At 39.7% G+C, this 21,308-nt stretch overlaps 2 protein-coding genes across 2 annotated transcripts; one reads left to right on the forward strand and one right to left on the reverse strand.

Moving 5' to 3' along the window:
* The first annotated feature begins 13,862 nt into the window (after positions 1-13,862).
* LOC133721942 (uncharacterized) lies at positions 13,863-14,815 on the forward strand. Its single transcript, XM_062148717.1, has 2 exons — positions 13,863-14,329; positions 14,487-14,815. Exons 1-2 carry the CDS (start codon positions 14,212-14,214, stop codon positions 14,813-14,815), a joined length of 447 nt encoding a protein of 148 aa, XP_062004701.1. The 5' UTR covers positions 13,863-14,211.
* Positions 14,816-14,912: 97 nt separating this feature from the next.
* LOC133721941 (uncharacterized) lies at positions 14,913-19,317 on the reverse strand. The gene is made up of 7 exons (XM_062148716.1): positions 18,925-19,317; positions 18,141-18,266; positions 17,266-17,466; positions 16,511-16,607; positions 15,925-16,028; positions 15,682-15,733; positions 14,913-15,256 (listed from the first exon to the last, which is right to left on the reverse strand). Exons 1-7 carry the CDS (start codon positions 19,140-19,142, stop codon positions 15,047-15,049), a joined length of 1,008 nt encoding a protein of 335 aa, XP_062004700.1. The 5' UTR covers positions 19,143-19,317; the 3' UTR covers positions 14,913-15,046.
* Positions 19,318-21,308: the final 1,991 nt, after the last annotated feature.

Below are 21,308 nucleotides of genomic sequence, written 5' to 3' on the forward strand. Positions count from 1 at the left end.
TAGATCGCCAAGTCTGTTTAAGTCTTTATTTTTCCAAGAGATGTAATTGGCTATGGCCATATACTTTGTAGTAAATGCCATTAGCTTAGTTTTTCTTCACATAGGCTCATCCAAAATGAGTATGATGTCTAGGAAGGTTTTGAGATAAGTGGTACTTAAGCGAGCTTTGCTCCAGTGACATCTCTCTACTCACTTGGTCATATTTATTTTGGAGTTACAGAAAGAAGTTAAACGACTACCATTGTTTTACATTAGCTAGTACTTGGATTAGATTCTCTTAATAGTTAAGAAACAATGATGTACTCCGTTGGCTTATGAATAAAATTTCGAGTTCTTTTCATTATGACTCCATTTTGATTCTGAGCATATGACTTTGTGACTACGATGGCTGGGCCATTAGTATTAGTTCAAGGACATGGAATAGCCCGAGTTCCCTTTGCCAAATGGCACCTTGATTAATGTCGCAAAAGCTCTCTACGCTCCTAGGGCCAAACACACCCTATTTAGCTATTCAAGCCAATGGATTCCATGCGAAAACGCATTTACAGAACGGAAATGAGTTCCTTTGCAATACCACTAATGATTGCGAACAAAGGCGCATCTTAGAGAAGTGTATGTGTCTCTCTAGTAGATTTTATGTCACCACTATTCGAGCTATTAAATCCAACAAAGTTATGAGAGAAGATCTTTTGGATTTAGACACATAATGGCTTTGTCACGACAGGATAGGTCATCCTAGTCATGATGATCCGTCTACTAAAGACTTCACACGGACATCCATTCTTTCGAGCGAAACGAAGCATGAATCAAAAGTTGATTCCTGGACTAAGTATGACCGCTGCTGCTGCCTCTAGCGCCGCCGCAGTCCACGACCAGCCTAGAGCTGGCACAATCCCTATCCATGACGCCATGGATGGCGTCCATCATGGTGATGGCACCCCAGGTGATGTTGAAATCACCAACTTTGCTTCAAATAGCGTTTCAGACGCTCAGGCCCAACCAAAATCCTCATTGGTTGCTTCTAAGGCCTCTCACTCATTTTACAAAACCCGTTCCTTAAGGAAATTAGGACTGAGACAGTCCTATGCAAAGGATATGAAAATACTCATTCTGTTCTTACATAGAATCCATGGGGATTCTGTGGACTGATTCAACCAACTTGCGGACGTTTAAATATCTCATGATGTTGGTTGACACGCAAACACGTTGGTCACGTGTTGTGCGATTGCCCACCTGTAAATGCTGCTTATACTACATTCCTAGCACATATCATATGACATCGGGCTCACTCCCCGGATCATCCTATTCAGTCAATTGGATTTGACAATGCTAGAGAGTTTACATCGAAGACTTTCGATGGTTATTGCAATGGGACTGATGTTAGACATCATATTACCATGTACACCCCTCAATGGTCTCGCAGAAATGACTACGATGGTAGTCTGGACATTGGTAATGTGCACCAATCTCCTTATATCCGCTTGGGGTGATGCAATATCGCATGCAGCTATACTAATTCGTCTACGACCCACAGCCACTCAATCTACCTCTGCGTTACCGCTAGTAACTAGGTACCAGTATAGTACTTACGCATATTTGAGTGTGTCATTTATGTGCCAATTGCGCCGCCACAGCGCACTATGATAGGTGCTAACAGATGAATGGGCAACTCAGTTGGATTTGAAACTCCAACAATCGTCCACCACTTAATGTCCTTGCAAGGCGATCTCCTTACCACTAGATTTGCGGATTGTCACTTTGATCAGACAATCTTCCCGTCGTTAGGGGGAGATAAGAACACAAGATGTTCAGTAGGAACGACAGGAATTGTCGTGGTCTGTCCCCACTATATCTCATCTCGGTCCCCATTAAAGTGACAAGATCACACATATCTGCTGCAAATATGCCTGCAAAGATGGACGTCCCTACCAGAGGACGTAGCGACACCCTACATGGAAGTAGGTATGGCACCAACGCCAAAGAAAGTGGCACTCTGGCGTTACAAGCCATGGCCCCAGCTAGGATGCGTGGGAGGCCCGTGGGTTCGAAGGATACTTGGGCACATTCCAATCCTTTGATCATCAAGACTCAAAATTCGTCTCATGAGAATCTTCCGGATTATGGTTACCGTTGGGGGACGCCTCAACGTCATAACTTAATCATGAGAATATAGAGCTCTTTGAAAATTACACTAGTGTACATGAGACGTGGGATAGAAACTCCATCATAATTGATTATGTATGCGTGCTTTTCATTGCGCATGAGTTTGTTGAGTCTGATGATATCGAACCACGCTCCGTTGATGAATGAATGCCAACGTAGAGAAATTTGGCCTAAATGGAAAGATGCGATCCAGGTTAAGTTGGATTATCTAACGAAGAGGAAGGTTTTCGAGCCAGTGATGCCAACACCTCCTAACATAAAACATATTGACTAATGGGTCTTCAAGCGTGTTGAGAAAAAGATATGGTAATCTCGCCTTATGACGCAAGGCTTCACACAAAACGCTCTGGAATCGACTACGATGAGACATATTCTCTCGTAATGGATGTCATTGCACTCTACTACCCTGTTAGTTTGGTAGTTTCCGAATAACTGAACATGCAGCTTACGAATGTGGTCACTACGTATCTCTATGGGAATCTAGATACAGAATATACATGAAAGTTCATGGTGAACTTCATTTTCCCAAGTCAAGTGGCTCTAGAGCATGGAGCGTGTTTTACAAAGAAGTTGAAATGCTTACTAAAGTGACTACTTGATTGGGAAGGGATATGCCCGTGCATTTTCATAACAAGTTTCATATTCTATCACGGTTCATGTTGGACATGATCTTCATTGGAAGCCCTTAAAGAGTTAAGGGAAACCGCTGAACACTTGAAATCCGAGTTTGAGATGAAGGATTTTGGGAGAACACGATTATGTCTCGGTTTGGAACTTGAGCATCGTGTTGATAGATGCTTAGGCATTTTGACAAGGTCAAGCCTTCAAGCACCCCCATGATCGTCCGTAGTCTTGATCTTGAAAATGGTCATTTTCATTCGAAGCTAGGATGATGATGAAGATGTGTTAGAGGCAAAAGTGCCCTACTTAAGTACAATAGGCGCATTATTATACTTAGCTCAATGCACAAGATTGGACATCTCATATGCTGTGAACTTGTTAGCTAAATATAGCTTTGTGCCAACGCGACGCCATTGGATTGGGGTAAAAGATATCTTTCAGTACTTGAGATGTACGATTGATATGGGCTTATTATATCCCTATAGAGAGACGATCGATTCAGACCCATCACACACCAGGAACGCCGCCAACACTGGCCTGCGTCCTCTATCCCCATCCCAAAACAACATGTGTTTTGGAAGGTTTTGTTGATGTTGGGTATCTCTCTGACCCACACAAAAGTCTTCCCAAACTGGTTTAGTGTTCACCATGGGTAAGACCGTGATATCTTGGAGGTCTACAGAACAGACCCTAGTCGCTATATATTAGAACAATGCAGAGACTATTGCTCTTCACGAAGTGGTTCGTGAATGTACAATTACGCATGTTCGAACAATTGTGGTTTGAAGTCTACCACAGATGAGCCTATAAGCATTTAGGATAATGTTGCTTGTTTGGACAAATAAAGCAAGTCTACATCAAAAGCGACAACACCAAGCATAATCAGCAACAACAGACTCTCCTAAAGATCAAAGTGAACTAGGTTCGATCTGAGGACAGTGTGGCAGACTTGCTCACTAAGTCATTGCCTAAATTCCACTTTCGAGAAACATGTTGGTAGCATCGTTTGTGGAAGTTATCCGAACTCCCATGACCGTTGTCATTAGGGGAAGCTGAAGACATCAGGGGGAGATGTCAACATGTATGGTCTCGAAACGTGAAGGGTGTGTTGTGCTCTTTTTCCCCTACGACCGAGGTTATTTTGGTCCCACTGAGTTTTTGTTACTCGGCAAGGTTTTTAATAAGGCAATGAGAGGAGCACCACGTTTGGGCGACACAAGGGGGAGTGTTCAAGTAAATCCAGAATATGTATCTGGCCCAAACTCTAGGTTACTTGACCTAGTTGTAATAGGATTTTGAATTAGAGATATTCTCGGAGATATTCATAGATATCCGATTAATTGTATGATTATCTTTCCTTGTACAACCCTGATTCTATGTCTTGTAATCTTCTATATAAAGAGGCCTCTATTATCAATGAAAGCACGACTCAATTCTCTTCCAATTCAGTTTTCCTTAAACAACAACGTATAAATAATAAAAGGGAAAAAGTCTAAAATTGACAATTACTTCCACAAAATAATGACAACTCAATTTACTCATAATTTCCCCTAAACCCGATTTTTTCCAAATTTAGAATCCTTACTAACCATAATCCATGATTCTCGTCAATTTAACATCCCCCAAACCTTCTTAACAACTTCAAATCCTCTAGGGATAAAAATTAAATTCTAACTCACAACAATGTATATAAATATCCAACAATCTCAAAACTAACACTCTCCTATCAATATCGACATTTGAATTCTCCTAAAATAAAGTGTGGCCAAAGACTCCAATTCACTAGGTATAATTTATAAACTAAAACAATGCATTTTATAGGTGGCTGCACGCTCCCCCACCAGTGACGAAGCCCCACTGCACAGTTTGATTTCTCCTCCTCCGGCCGAATTGAACTGCAAGATGGGTAGCAAAACGATTAGCTCCTCCCAAGCATCAAAACTCACCAAGGATTTCGGCTGGAAACCGCCGGAAACTGGAGATCGAACCAAAAATTCTGGTGCGCATACCAATCTGGAAATCTCTCTTTGATTCTCTCAATTCAAAGCTTTTCAACTTGAGATACTACATAGATGGAAGAGAAGAAAGAGAGGGTCAATTTGTGACCGGTGGTGTGTCCAGCGGTGGTCCAACGACGAAGAAATCGTCGAAATTCGTTTCTGGGTCCGAACGGCAAAAAAAAGAAGGGTCTCAAGTTTTGGGGTCTCGGTTTTGCTGAAACAATTCTCTCTCCCCCTTTCCAAAAACAGAAACCGCAAATACAATTATATAAATACATACAATTAAACATAATAGTAACTTAGGTTTTTCGATTATAACTTTTCTATACAAACTCCGATTTGGGAAAACTTCATGTATATGAACTCGGTTTAATGTATTCTACAACTTCCACAAGAAATTTTTCTAAATTATCGGGTCAATGAGAAAGTCAACTCTTCATCCCCTAAACGATAAAACAGAAATCCACGAAGTAAAATCGTCTTTTACTAACTGTAAACTGGTAATAAGTTAAATTATTTTGATATGAGGCATAACAATGGGAGACTTCGCCAGAGTCCCGTCACCGGCTGTCGGACTCCGGTCGCCGGCTGCCAGAATCCGGTCACCGATGATCGGATTTCGATCATCAGTCATCGGTCGCAGGAATCCGGTCACCGATCGCCAGCCGCCGGACTTCTCGTCGAAGATCTCATAGGTCACCAAAGATTTATTGCCCCCTAATAAACATTTATTGGGGGGCAATAAAAGTTTATGAAACCTCGCCGGAGGTCCCCAAAAAGGTTGTCAAAGATCTCATAGGTCACCGGAGAGGTTTATTACCCTCCTAATAAACCTTTATTGCCCCTCAATAAACCTTTAGGTCCTTGGAATGGGAACTAATCTTCCTAAAGTTTGTTTTTTATCAAGAAGAACTTCATTAATAATGAACTGCTTACAACGAGTTTTAGGCAACATCTCGTACACAGAAATGGTCACTAGACTTCACACTGGAACTCTAAAATGACTGACTCAAGGAGCCAAAAAAACCCGACTCCAAACATGCACTACAACTATATGACAAAGACAACAAACGCAGGAGCCACTCACTTGTGTCAACACTAACTCGCCACCCAGAGTCCACCTGACCAGCTTTTGATCGACCAAGCCAACACTCGTTGTGTCCAAAACCCGACCAAAATAATTACCCAACATTCAGACCTGGGACTAAAATAAACCCAACACCATCGCCACCATATTCTCAACACCGTCAACCCACAACTGCTCCAAAGCGCCATCGCCTCTGACCCAAACCCAGATAGGCACAACCCACTAGAAGGCCAATATTAATGCTCGTCTATGGCACAGCTAGACTTTTTTGCTGATCCAAAACCAGATAGGAACCACCCACCGGAAAGCCGAAGCGAAGATTGTCTCTGCCACATCCATATATCCCACTCCTGGCCCAACAAGAGGGACCAAGCCCGAGTTTTGACCCAGGAGAGAGGACGACCACAGGAAGCCTGCTAAGCCTCGCAACCCCACCATAGCCTCCGTCGCCAAACGACTCCCTGCGCCACCCCACCGTGTTCGCCGGACTACCGACTTGAACCTACTACCATTCCCGAAGAGCCATGAATAAGCGCAGCCCCAAGCAAACAAACCCAATCCCAGGCCGGATCCATGAGTTCCAACCAGAACGAATTGATCCGATTGGCACAACGTCGTGCCTCCAAGAACACGCCACCACCGGCCAACCTCCGATTGGTATAACAACACGTCACCGCGAGCATATCACCGCCAGACCTCTGAACCCGCCACACCGAACTATTCCGCCGCTGAAGCCATCGAGTGGTGAACCCAAGCCTGATAACTGTTGTGATCTCCCCCTCCCCCATTGCACCAACTGCTACTGCGACCCACACAGAGTCAACTAAAGCCCGTCAGATGATGGCGCAAGAGCTCGCCGCCGGACAGGGATGGAACTCAAGAGAGAGAGTTTTTAGGGCTAGGTTTTTAGGGATGGAGCTCGCCTGGTATAACTTGTTTTATCTTCCTAAAGTTAGACAAATAAAACTTTGATTAAGGAAAAAAAGAGGAGCTAATTAGATCAATTCAAAACATTTATTGTGAGCCCCCAAAAATTTTGTTTAGTTTTTGAAGGTAATTTTTCGCCAATAAGATTTTTCGCCAGGTGATTTAAGTGAAGGAATTGATTTTGGAAATTATTTTGGTATCGAGATCACGATTTAGGCCTTATAATTTAAGTTTGGGCCAGGGTCCTTTGTTTTGGGCCTAGAAGGTTACTAAAGTTCATTGAAGCAAAAGGTTGTCGAAGCAAATTTGAAAGAAAGACAAATTGAGTTGTAGAGAAGATTTGAATTATTAGTTTTAACGAAATCGAGTTTTGGGCCTAGTACGAAGTCGAGAATTAACTGAGGAAGTTTCCGACGAAAAACGAATAAAAGAAAAGTTACGAGCTTCAAACCGAAAGCAATTAGCTAGAAGGGTTTCGTAATTCGTCGCAAGCGAAAAATGGGTATTTCTCTCACATTAGTATAAATAAGAAATTGTGAAAAACCTAACCTCATTTTTCTTCCTCTCTCCCTCTCGGCCGCATCCTCTCTCTCTCTCTCTCTCTCTCCCGACCTCTCGTTCCCTCTCTCTTCGTCTTTCCTCTGCAACCACCGGAGAACACCGTCTCCGGCCACCACCTCTTGACACCGCCTCCACCCTTCGAACCAGCACCCAAATCCGATCAAAGCCCAGCCATTCTGCCATCGATCGAAAGCTCCTAACCACCACATGCTTGCCCGGAAAGCTCCGACACCACTGCCCTCCTCGTTCGTCGATTTCTGACCATCACCTCGCCACATCGACACCACCGTCAGACTCAGTAAGCCCTAGAGAGTAAAACCTGAACCATAGCCTCAAACTCCGACGCCGGAAAACGCTGAACACCTATCGCCGAAATCCGAGACTCTGCATGTCGTCGTTTTCCACTTTCCATCCATGTTTGGGTTACACGACCACCATGGATGAAGTCAGCACCTCAATGTCTAGCATAACCTTCTAACTCCGACCTCCAATTCCAACAAGAGCCGCCGTATGCGCCGCCGTCAGCGCGTGAGCTGAACTAGGGCCGCCGTGCTACACCGCCGAACTTCCAGACCTTCTCTACTAGGTAAATTTGTCACCTTTCTTTGGATAAATCCTTTTGGCTGATACGAATTGAAGCCCTAACCTGATTGTTTAATCTGAGATATGAGGTTTTGTGGAGTTTGCGATTTTGGAATTTTTTTTTTTGGGGGGGGGAGGAATAGCTCTTGAGATAGTTTTGGTTGATATCAACAGAAGGGTAAGAACCTTGAACTATGTTTTGGATTTGGAATTGGTTGCGGGAATTGTTTATTGATGGTATACGTGTTTTAGATATAATTACACGTTTATCCTACCTTTCCATGGTAGTTGGTGAAGCGATTCGAGAGAATGACTTTATGTTTGAGTGCTTCAAAAGAAAAGAAAAGTCAAAAGTGTGAGGTTAGAAAAGAATAAGTGTGGGGGTGAGTGATTTGTATAGAAAAGAAAGTTCCAAAAAAAAAAAAAAAAATTGTGAAAATAAAAAGAAAGTTCAAGGAAAAGAAAAGTAGAAGAAAAAAAAAAAAAGTTGTGTGAAGAAAAGAAAAAAAAAAGAAAGAAAAAGTATTACGTAGTTTAGTTTGTGGGTTGTACATTGGGTTTTAGAGTGAGTGAGTTAGCATTCGAAAACAAAAGTCTTACAACTCTACAAGAGAGAGTTGCTTCACCAATTTCTATGGACTTTGTATTTCCTTATCCTTCATTTCTTATAGCCACTTACCCTTAGCCCCATTACAACCAAATAAAAGACCTCTTGATCTTGAAAGTTGTGGGTTACCTAGCGGAGATGAGATCGAAGAGCAAGCATATGGCGAAGCGTGTTGTGAAATTGCTTTTGAGTGAAATACATGTAGCCCTAAACACTTGAGTGGTAATATTTAGTGAACCTATGTGAGTTTGGTGGGTTATGTCGGGTCTTCTATATGCCTATTTGATTGTGGTGGATTGATTTGACACATGGTCAACACATGCATATACTTGAGCATTTCTCACATGTGCATCTTAATTGCCTTACAAATTAAAAAATCTTATGTTGTGCTTCGTCTACTTCATGGTCATATACATAATTAGTTTCCCGAGGGTTATGGTTGGAAAGGCTAATACTACTATTCCTTTATGTTTGTGAGTTAATAGATTTTTCAATATTTTACATTTAGTTTGCTTGGGGACAAGCAAAGTTCAAGTGTGGGGGTGTGATTACACACATTTATATATATACGTGTAATTATATCTAAAACACTAGAATTAAGTTAATCCTCATGTCAATTATAATGTAATTAATCCAATTTTATTTGTTGTGTTGGAAATAAGCGGAATTACTGAAATCAAGAAAAAATTGTGTGAAATTGTGCAAATCAGAGTTTTCGATAAATGGACAAGATGGACGATGAAGTCAAACAAGGTCAATGTCAAAGGAGAATGCGGAACCGGCTATACAAAATGTTGTGCGCATAATTAGACCTTAGTTTAATTAAGCTTTGCACTTAATTAAGCTTTGGTTTCAATTAAGAAACGTTGCTGCCATCACGTGGAATTCAAACAATAGCTAATGGGCTTATCACTTTTTGACACATGGCAGAGAGTTGAGTTGATTATTATGAAGACCAGCCAGAACTTTATCTTTCTCTCTCTGGGCGAATCGGAGCCACCCATTCTATCTCTCTCTCGCACAGTAGCCATATATATTCAATCACACCCCATTACGCTAACATCGACCACAATTCCGCCGCACACCACCATCAATACCCCAGCTTCATTACTCTCTCTCTCACCCTTCACCAAAACCACCCACTCCCATTTTAATTTCTATTTTTCTTTTCCTCACATTTCCACCATCAAATCCTCATCAATTTTTCAAGGAGCTTCAAGGGATCTTATCTACATCAAGATATGAGATTGGGTATAGTGGGAAGCCATAAATCAAGGCTTGTCATAATTGCTCCATAGCAATTTGTGACTTGTTCTTGTTACTTCTCACTCTTCTTCACCTTTACCTCTTTAATTGATGTATATTGTTGTTGATTTGTGGATGGGTTGTGAGTAGTCTATTTAGGAAGCTAGGGTTTGAGCCCTAGCATGGATTTAATGTAATAAATATGTTTTGATTTAATGGTTTTCAATTTCGTGTTTGGCATATGTTCTAATCTATATTATTTGGCTTAGATGCATGATTAGGAGCTTGATTAACTCTTGAATGTGTAGATGAGCATGTCTAGAACAAATTAGGGGACCTAATCACTTCTCTAATTTATAGCTAGGACACTTGTTTAGAACATGGTTAGTTACAATACCAATTTCGATTGCCGTATTGGCTAGCTTGGGAACTTTGATTCTAGGACTCTTCGCCTTTTGGTGCAACTAGAGGCCCTAACAAGGCTCTAAATTGTCCCAATTGAGTTTCTACGACCCTTGATCCGGAGTAGGAATACCCTTTAAGAATCTAATGACCTATGAGCCTTGAAAAGCCTTGGGTACGGTTCTTGATGCCACTATGAATTGAATGACCATTGTCGGAATATATTTATGCATTAAATTTGGCTATGAGGATACCCTAGTGACCTAATTTTCATATCTTGATTAGTTTCTATTATCTTAATTTTTAATCATAATTTTAATTTTCAATTTTATTCATCGCAATCAAAATCAATTTTCACAAACCACTTTCATTGTCCATACCATTTGGTTGTGAGCTTCCGCATTTATTTGTGGTTCTCTTGACCAATTTTAGGCTTGGTTGTTCCGAGCCGGGCATGTAAATAGCTTGGAGCTATTTTTTTTTAGGTTTATTTGTCAATTGTTGGTGACTTAGTAATCGGCATAACCAAGGATTGAAGTTAGCTTTTTAATCCCCGTGGTACGATAATTTCGGGTTCAAATATTTCCCACTTCTTTGATGACCGTGCCCTTATTGCGCGTAAGTTGCATTCAAGCACACAAATCAAATGGCGCCGTTGCCGGGGATCGAATGGAATTGGAAACCAAGGTAGGCTCGATTGATTAAGTTAATGACGTTAAGTTACTTATTGGTTTAATTTTATTATAAAGGACTCGAGCGTGTGCACTTGGATTTGGACAAATGATCGAAAGTCGGGAACGAACCTGAATGTGAACGAGCACTCCATATCCAGGTAGGGTGAGCTGTCCTTCCTTGTTAGAGGCTTTTCTATATGTGGAATGCTCTAGTATGATAGTATGTTGCCTGCAAGTGCGTTTTTGGTTGTTCATTAGTCGATGACTCGTGATACCTGTGTTTTCATAATTGATAACTGCGGATTGCGAAAAACCGAGGCTAGACTTGCATGTTGAGATACTGTACCCATTGTATGTTTGTACTTGTGACCTGAAAGTGAATGAGACCTAGACGCGTTGATTCCTAGGGATCCCACGGTATTGATAACCGTGAACCTCCGGAGGGGGCTGTGCTCCTATGTTTGTCGAGGAATGGTGAGTACTGACAGTGAACCAGTCATAGGAGACTCAGGGCTAGGAAATGGACACTTTCACTACTTGTAGTCACAATGACTACAGAGTAGTTGGCCGGTTCTCGAAGGATGACGAACCGGGTCAGTCACCGATTTGTTTTAGTTTAGCCGGCAGGTAAGTATCTCGGAGCTCCAAGTTGTATGAGTTGTATGAAGCATGCTGCATATGTTTTATAAAAGAGAACAATGTTTGTGGTTGCCTCTTTTTAAAGTATTTTCGATAAACATGCACAATATTATGTAGTAAATTTTTTCAAGTATATTATTTTTCAAACCTAGCACGGTTGGGTCGGCCCTTACTAGGCATGCGAGGACGAAAGCTCACCCCTACAACAGTGTGCAGGTTTCGAGCATGTGGTCGGGGAGCGTACAGGGGAGGCACATGGCCCGGCTTGGCGTATTTCTCTTCGACTTTACTAAATTAAGGTCTTAGTCCTTTATCGGATTTTGAAGTCCCTTATTTATTTTCTTTCTTATTGATTTGTTTAATTGTTTTCTACTTGCTTATTTACAAAACTTCGAGAGGCCCGTAACCCTGGAGCGCGTCTCTCATACTGGTTGTTACTTAGTGGTTTGTTTTCCAAATTGGGCCCCGATTGTAAGCCCAAATCCTTTAGCTCACTTTAAATTTTGCTTTTGAAAATATGTTGTTCGGTTGCTAGAATGATTTGTCTAAGAAGATGTTTTGTAAACCAACAACCTAAACCCAAAAGGCCTTGCGATTTCGGGTTGATGAGTTATCGGGATATCATTCGTAACATGTCGGTTTCTCATTGGCTCGGGGTCGCGGCGCTGTGGGACCCCTCTCTCGGGTCACCACATTTATTGGGGGCAATAAACTTTTATTGTCCCCCCAAAAAATGTTTTATTAAGAGACAATAAAACTTTTTTTTTTCTTTTTTCTTTCCTTCTAGGCCTTTTGGTCCCATTTTACCCCCCAAAAAAAAAAATGATCTAATCCTTGGCAGCACATCCGTTCGTGGTCGCCGCCGATATCAAAGTTCTGCAACAATCTCTTAATTTGAGCTCCACAAAATCTGTGTTTGAACAAATCGAATCACGTCAAAAGAAAACGATAAAATGAACAAGGAGGTGGTGAGAGTAGCTACTTGTCTGAGGGGACAAGAATGGGTCCAAAGGTGTCCCTTTCCTTGCGAAACCACATCGAATAGTTCCTCCAGCAAGTAGTGGCATAACGAAACGTCGTTAACTGCATCGATCCGGCAGTTACTCGCCGTGAAATGACATACATCGCCATAGGCAGAGGTTGAGCTGAAAGACGAAGTTGTAACTGCACAAGCTTCAAGATAATCAAGATCTCCAGAGAGGATTGTTGAGGTCAGCGTCGTGCCGGTCGAGCGTGGTCGCCAGACCACCATCGACGACGGCCACACCGCCGGCCTGCTGGAGAAACTCTCTCTTTGATGACGAAGACTCCGTTTCGACGCTGATCGGGGGTGAATCGCTCGATCATTTTCCGGGCGTCTTCGCGATTGAGCTTGGGGATGGAGGGGTCGGTGTCCAAAACGACCTGTTCTCCTAGCGGTGGCGCCAAGGCCTTGTCGTGCTGGACAGAGAGAGATGAGAGAGTGGCATAAAACGTAGTTTATTAATTAGATTGAGGGCAGAATAGTCATTTAATCTTTAAATTGGGTTAATGGGTATATATACTTTGTTGCTAGGGTAAGTGATAATTTTAGCTCATTTTGGTGCTTTGGGTCAATGATCCAACAAAAAATCCATATTGTAGAACAAATTTACTGCTTTTGGATTGGTCTTCCAAAACTGCTGAACATATGCTTCCAAAATCTGGACAACTCAAATACTCCTCTTTCAGCTTGTTGAATCCAGCCACTTCAACACTCTTTAGTGTGTAGAATGAGTTGTTGAGACCAAGAGCATCTGCTGCTTTATTATCCACTTTTAGTTATATGTTTCAGCAGAGATATATACTCTTGCTGTCTTGCTGATATTTTTGCCAACCATAGTGCGGCTAATGCTGAGGGTGGTTGCATTCTCCAGAGGCCGCCTACGGCTATGATTTGAGAGGTATTATTGCGTGATGGTGGTGGTCTTAATTGCTAGCCAAGGCCTAGGAGGGTCTGCACAGGACAGTCTGACTAAGTTCTTTAGTTGTGTCGTGATCACTTGATCTCTAGTGTCCGAACGGCTAGATAATGATGTACGTCGTCCAGTCGATCCTTGATTGCATGTTGATGTCGTTTTAACTAATATAAACAGCATGTACGTATCTGTTCAACCTGCATCATTTACATCACCCAATTAATCATAATTTAATTATACCCAAAAAAAAAATATTAAAAAAACAAAGGTTGTTAATTAGTATACAGATTCAAAAACATAAGATCAAATTAGTTGTCTGTGGCTCTATGCCAAGTTTGACCGCTTGGTGAAATAATATAGGGAGGATTAGTGTCCTCATGCATTTTCAAATGTATCTTGCTGCCGACGTTTCTCAAATACATTTGACTAGCTAGGTAAGTTCTCATTCGAAATTAATTTCAAATTCGGAGCAGGCATTTAGAATCTGTTGACCGGCACAAACCTGGCTGCTATCTAGTCTTATTCTATCCTATGAGCTCTACCATAAATATGGAGTAGGCAAAGAACTAGACATTTCATTTTTCCCTTCTGGATATATATACAGTGAATCCAGTTAATTGAACTGAAAACTTGTCCATCATTATCTGACGTTGAACTGCAGATTTTCCTTTCTTCTTCTAGTTAATTTCCTTCTGGTTTATTTGTGTTCGTGATTTTACGCGATTACACGGAAATATAGTCCATAAACAAGGTCCACAGACCGGATATGGCTTCTTCTCTCCCTTGTTTGTATAATATTCCAGTACAGCCATATTTGAAGCGCAGCAGCAATATTCGTCGTATGAATATGATCATGCAAGTAAAGGCTCACAGCTTCGACGAAGGTACTACTCCAATCAGTCTACCTATTTGGATCTGCTTATCCTTCTCTCCAACTGTGAAGTTGGATATACGACTTTAATCTGGCAAAAAAACACATTACCACATAGTTTTAATGCATGTTATGATTTTTTCGGTCATAATGGGTGGATGGATATGCAGGAAGATCATCAAGCAGCAGCAGGGATATGGTAGATTCAAATATGAGTGTTCTAAGAGAGAAAATGGAACTAGTTAAGATGAGGGAGAGACTTGAGAAATTATGCCACAAACATCATCGTCAAGACCAATACGGTTGGAATTACACAGCCGGGTATAAATATAATGACCAACTCAGAAGTGCAAGAGCAAGAGCAAGAGCAAGAGCAAGAGAGGTCTCAAGCTTCTTTTGCCTCATACGTCTAGCCTCTCTCACTTTTGGTTTTACTTGTTTTAGTGCTACTTTTGGCCTTTTCCTTGTATCACTGGTGATTAACTATTTGAATCAATAGTATGCACATATATGCATGTATATTCTAATCTCAATCAACCCAAATCCAAATAAAATTCTGTATTTAAGCTGCGCATATCTAGAGGAAACCTAAGCGATAGCTCAAAATGAATCAGACTTTTTTACTCTTTTCCAAACTAAAAGAAGTCACTGAAAGTAAGTTTCAATTTTACGACATGCAAACACAAATGCATCCACTGTTATTGATCAGTTAACTACAACTTGCAAAGACTCAATTCCGGAGAAATGCCACAGTGGCAACCCGTGATCCTACGGATCCACCAAACATGAATGTTGGATATGTGCGAACATGATTAAGGTATTGAAGCTGAGGAGCCGTATCTTTGCATCCTTCTTGATCTTGGGTCACACCAGTCCTTTGATTGAAATTTTCCACTTCTTGCACTAATTCTTCTTTAGTGCTGTTACATGATGTGATTACCTATCAATGGTGTCCCACAAAAACAGAGTCAGGTGGAGTTGAAAGAAACAAAATGTAAAACTTCACAGAGAAATTAGAAAAATAATAGAAAGAATACCTTAAGCAATGTTAAAATATCACCCAACTTCAGGGTACATTTGAAAATACATTTGGTCATGGCAAAAGTTCTTAAATAATCAAAAACTTATTCTGCTCTTTTTTATTATTATTATTTTTTTTTTTTTTTTTAGCATTTTGCCAGAATAACTTTGGAAGTAAAGAAACATTAGCAAGTAATGCAGGAAGCGCTCAGGTTTCAATTTACATGTCTCTCACAAAACCACAACCTAAGCAAAAGCATTTCCTACTTGAGCACCTCAAAACATCCCTATACGATGGTAAGTGAAATTTTGAATAACAAGGACTAGACAAGTGAAGATGCTTACTAATATTCCACCAGGAGCCATCAATCTCAAAACTGAATCCCAATATATTATCCTGTAAAACAAAGTACAAAATCAACACACTCTAGTTTCCTTTATTCAATCACCATAAGCAATTAAATGGACTAGCATCACAAATCATTTGGTAGAAAGTCAGCAACAGTCAATAAGCAAACAGCTAAGTAAGACTTAAAGTGTAATAATCGTAACAGAAAATCCACTATTACAGTCTCTACAAGTTTTTACCTTTTTATAGCACCATCTGGATGCAATCCAATGGCATCTAAGGTTCCTTTGTCTACAACAAGTTGAAACTGTTGTTCCAACTTCGTCTCTAGAATATCATCAACCTGCAAAATAAGTGTACACAAAAGGATTGGAGCAAGTGTTTAAACAGCTACCATTCATAACTCATTAATTCCAATCAACCTGCTAGAGAAATTTAACTTCTTATGAATGCTCATTCTACGTTGCTTCAACTAAGGGAAAAAGGCTGCAAGTTTACCCAAGTCAATATGCATGTTAGGCAAGTAAGAAAATTCAATGCAAATGTTCATCACCATATTTCATCATGGGATGTAAAAAGGATTCTTGCCTTATTCTCACTTTTTCAAGGGGAGCATGAAAAAGATTCAAATGAATGAAGAATATAATTTAAACCAAGATTGTTGTTCTGGAAATTAGTTAGAAGAGAAAAGAAAAATCACTGCCAAAAATTATTGATAACAAACAATAGAAGAGAATTTCCACTAATAAGAAACTTCATCCATCAGAAATATGGACTTCACAAAGGAATAGAAGACAATAGTTTATAATCTGACAACAGGCGTACCAAAAAATGAATATTGGGTAATCCATCACGGTCAGCAAGGTTTCGAGCAAGGTCAATTGCCCCTTCACTATAATCAATTCCTGTTAAATCAGAAAACCTGAAAACAAAATACCAAGAATATCATTAATTCATTATGGTGTCTGTGACAAGAAATTTGCCACAAAGAAAAGAGAGCCTTTGTTTTTTTTTTTGGGTGGGGGGAGAGAAAACCAGGGTAACTCCAATCAAATACAATATGGCCTCAAAAGTACATGTAATCATAACAATAATGTACCTTAATAACAATAACACAAATTATAAAAATGATGATAACTTATTGATAAATTGACACAAGACTTCACCACTTTTTTAATATTAATTAATCAAAATGTATAATTAACTCTAACTTTAACTTCGCAAATAAAAATATCATTAATTTCTAAGCTTGCATTTAGGCCTAATATAAGCATACGAGTGTTCGACTTGCTTCCCACCTTACACAATCTGCAAGAAAAACTCACTGTACTAATTAAATTCTATATACATTCTCTTTTACTTTTTTTTGGATTTTTTTTCTCTTCAATTATGTTATATCCTTTATTTTCTTTTTATGAAATGCAACTAGTGAGTCTTTACAAGACACCTAATGAAACCCTCCCTGTCCAATCTCCACATTCCAAGTTGAGAAACATTCACCCAATATATCCTTTTCCACAAAGAACTTTCGAATTAATTCAGCGTATAATGCCAGAAAAATTCAAATAAACAAAGAATACCCCTGCTTGGAAAGTTCTTGAAGAAGCAATCCATTGCCAGTCCCAATGTCAAGTACACTCCAACCTGAAAGAAACTTGTAACCTTGTTCAGCTGATTCAGACTTGCTATTATCAACATGATTTGGCATGCGACCTTGAGAAGCATCAATGCATAATGTTTTGGTCCAAGATGCAACAACTTCCATGACATCAGCTCCAAACCTACAATAACAGATAAGGGTAAATAGATCAAGTTTCTAGTTTTTCATCATTTATTTTTATTTGAAAATAAAATATTGAAGTTGACAACTTTGGTCAGTCATGTCCAAAACCGACTTGAAAGTCAATAGTCTTCTAACAAATACTTTCTTTTGGACTTATTAATAGCTTCGCCTTCACATTCAGTCCCTTAATTTACAGTTGCTTAATTTATCACCAGAAATTCTCTCAACATTTTAAGTCTTTGTAAGCAGTTTCTTATGATATTATTCTGCATGGGCTAGGATTTGATGTGTTTGATATTAGGGCTTCTGTAATATTAGTACAAATTAGCTTGTTTCAAGTCTTTGTAAGCAGTTTCTTATGATATTATTCAGAAATTTCACTATTAGTTTCACTATTCTCACTTCCTCATTCCGTACCTTAATCTCTTTCCTACTATAATTTCTAATTGCTTCCCATCAGACCTTGATATATGATGCAAACAGTATAGCACAATAAGATGTTCCTTAGAATCTATAAATTGTCTAATCCCGACTTATGAGACTTATAATCATATTCATATGGCCCTCTATAATGTAAAGTTACACAAACTGTTATCTGAATAACTCTGTTCTGCGTCCCAAAACTTCATGACCAGTTAATTTACAGAGTTAGGTACTAAAAGCAATGCTTACCAAACTTCACCAGCATGCCCATGTTCACGAAAATTAACCAGCTCATCTGCATAGGCAGCATCCCAATAACTCTGAAGGCCTAGCATTGATGTCATCCCATCAGAATCCGGTTCCTCCTTGTCAGAGCTGTACATGCACAATACACATCATTCAGCACAAGATATACCACGACAGTTAACAGAACAAACAGGTAAGTTCACGTGTATACACACGCACACCCCTATATACACAAAAGAAATAGTAAGCCGATCTACTAGTAGTTGGGGTTTTCCTCCAAGGGAAAGTAAAGGAGAAAAAAAAAAGGATACAAATGTATACTGGATAGGAACCAAGCACCAACTCTGCTTGCATATTTAAAATAGACTAGGGGGATGAATTGCGAGTCAGATGGAACAGACATGTCCAAGAAAGCAACCAGATTTTGTTTACGATGTAAATAGTCAGAATTCTCACACAGATACATTTGCAATCTTGCAAGCACAAGTATAGCAGATGTGGGTTTTCCTTGGCCTGTGTCTGTTAGTTTGGATGACTATTTCTTGGTATAATGATAATTTTCACTAAGAGCATATACAATAATAATAAATGCACCAGATAGGTTACATTCTCCAGTCCATCTAGAATCAGATTTTAGGACTGTTATTCTTTCTCATGGCTAGGCCAACCTTTCCTTGTCCTTGTCCTTGTTTGGCAAAACGGATAAAATATCTATATAGTGGTATTCTGATTACAACAAACAATGCAAGACATGTATGTAATAAAGAGAGGGAGTGGAAGACGCAACCTGTAATCGGAGGGGGCGCGGAGGTTAGCGGCGGAGAGATCCTCAGCAGCATCAGCGTGGCGTTGGTCGTCGTCGAGAGTGCTCCCATAGTCGCTCTTGATGGACCACGAGTCCGCGGCGACGGAGCGATCGTCGTCTGAGATAAGATCGGCCGGAGCAGCTCCTCGGCTCTGCTGCGATATCTCTGAGTCATCAGGGCCCAATCGGATTCCGGCCATTCTCGTCTCGTCGTCTGAGACTCTCCGCTGAGGGGTAAGACGTGATCAGACTTGGAGTCCTCGGGTGGTGGACTTGGCTGCCTTCTCTTCTCTTCTCTTCTCTTGTTATTGATTTCGGATTTGGATCTTTTACATGATTCAGCCCTTTTTGTTTTTGTTTTTTTTTTTTTTTTTTTGCTCTTTCTTTTTGCCGAGTGTGGCAATCCAAAACAAAACGTCCCTCTTTTTTTAGCTTACTCGTTTCCGTCATTATTTGACTCTTTAGGTTGAACAAAACCCAACTGGTAATTTTGTGGGCCAATTTGAATACTTTATTAATTTAACGATCACAAACTATTTTTTTCTTTCATAAAATTATTAAATTAATAATTATCTTAAATGTTCAAAATTTAAAATTAATATCTTTACGAAAATGCCAATAGAGTAAAAAGTCACAAATAATTCTCTTTCTTATCCCGCGACGGTTTCCGGCTAGATCTCTGACGACTTCCCGTGAGGTTTCCGACAATTTTGGATGAACTTCGGCGAGGTAAAAAAAAAAATACAGTCACAAACACCAAAAACTACTGTCACCAACACCAAAAAGCTACTCTCACCAATACTAGAAAGTTACTCTCACCATCAACAAAAGTTACTCCCACCAACATCGAAACCTACTCTCACCAATAACAAAAGGTACTATGACTAACACCAAAAACTACTACCAAGCAAAGCAAAAACTACTGCCAAAGATTGAGAAAGTTATTCCCAAAGAGTCAGAGACTAACAAAGCTATGGAAATGTAAATGATGCATTCAAAATAAAAATGGTACTATCATCGGGAAAAGCAAACATATTCAATTATTGAAAATGTATTCAAGGTTGAAGCTGCTTCGATAGTTGTAAAAAGCCACTACCATAGTTATGCAAATCTATTACAATCGTTGTAGAAAGCTACTGTCAATGTTGTAATACTACTGTCATTTTTCAGTTGGCCTCTGTTATTGTTTCTTGTTGTGACGCTCTACCACAATACACTAACCATAGGCCTTATTTTGCCATCTTCAGCACCAAAATTCATTTCAACATTTTTGGTTGGCCAGATGATCTCTTGGTCAATGGAGGCTTCACTACCCAAATTCATATGATTTTCGAATCTACTACTGCAAATGTAAAGTGGAAGAATTCTGGCAACAACCAAAATACAACAAATATTAGTATTTGAAATGCAAACTAAAAATAGCAGCGTGCTGCTGACATCAAAAGTGGGTCTCTTTATCAACCAGGTTATCAAAAATAAGCAATTTAAAAAGCTACTGACATATGTACAGAAAGATACTATGACACATGTACAAAGCTATTGAACCAGTAATAAAAAGTCATTAACATAGATACTGATTGCACAAGACCAACTAATTATCCATGTTGATAGTGTAACACAAATCCCAAACAAGAAATGCTAGAGATACGAAATCACAACAAAAAGAAAATTGAACTTCATTCAGAATCATGTTTCTCTAATTTGATAAGCTATTGACAAAAGACTAAAAGATAAGTAAGCAAAGTCAGCAGCCCAAGAATTAAAGTTTGTGGTGAACTATTAGAATCACACTATATGCTGAGAGCAAACTATATATAAAAAATCACTAGTCATCACGGATAAGTTTTGTGGTACATATACTCTTCCCTTCTTTTGGTGTGGGTCATCTAGATATATCAACCAATCTAAAGCATTGCTTTGAAAGTATTTATTACTGTCTAGGAGCTCAATGCATACTTCTTGGTTTAACTAGCCTCTAAGAGATTAAAGAAAATTCCATTACAAGCCATCTAGCCGTCCTTCAACAGAACTAAGAGCATAACCTACAAAAATTAATCAAAAAATTAGCCCTGAAAGAACCAACAACATATATGAACCATGCACGGCACTCACAAATCCAAGGATTGCAAACCCTATGGTATAAAAGCTTAACTTAATATTGGATTGATTGAAAATTCCATTCTATTCTACCCAAAATAAGAAGCGAAAGTTTATCAATAGTATTGGTTCTTTTGGTTGTCGATAAGAGTTTGCTAAACAACACGTGCCACATTCAATTAGAAAAAAAAGCCAAGACGATTAAAAGCTGGTTCCACCAGTTTCTTTCAAACAGTTTTCAGTCCATCTTCATCAACATAAAGAGCAAA

Source organism: Rosa rugosa, chromosome 7 (genome assembly GCF_958449725.1).
Source record: "Rosa rugosa chromosome 7, drRosRugo1.1, whole genome shotgun sequence".
Taxonomy (NCBI): Eukaryota; Viridiplantae; Streptophyta; class Magnoliopsida; order Rosales; family Rosaceae; genus Rosa; species Rosa rugosa.

What these genes read in the sequence shown, in the direction of transcription:
- LOC133721942 (XM_062148717.1), top strand. Translation starts at nt 14,212, where the DNA reads ATGGCTTCTTCTCTCCCTTGTTTGTATAATATTCCAGTACAGCCATAT. An exon ending in GGCTCACAGCTTCGACGAAG is followed by an intron (nt 14,330 to 14,486) that starts GTACTACTCCAA and finishes ATGGATATGCAG; the next exon opens with GAAGATCATCAAGCAGCAGC.
- LOC133721941 (XM_062148716.1), bottom strand. Translation starts at nt 19,142, where the DNA reads ATGGCCGGAATCCGATTGGGCCCTGATGACTCAGAGATATCGCAGCAG. An exon ending in CAAGAACTTTCCAAGCAGGG is followed by an intron (nt 16,608 to 17,265) that starts GTATTCTTTGTT and finishes TTTTGTTTTCAG; the next exon opens with GTTTTCTGATTTAACAGGAA. An exon ending in TACCCAATATTCATTTTTTG is followed by an intron (nt 16,029 to 16,510) that starts GTACGCCTGTTG and finishes CTTATTTTGCAG; the next exon opens with GTTGATGATATTCTAGAGAC.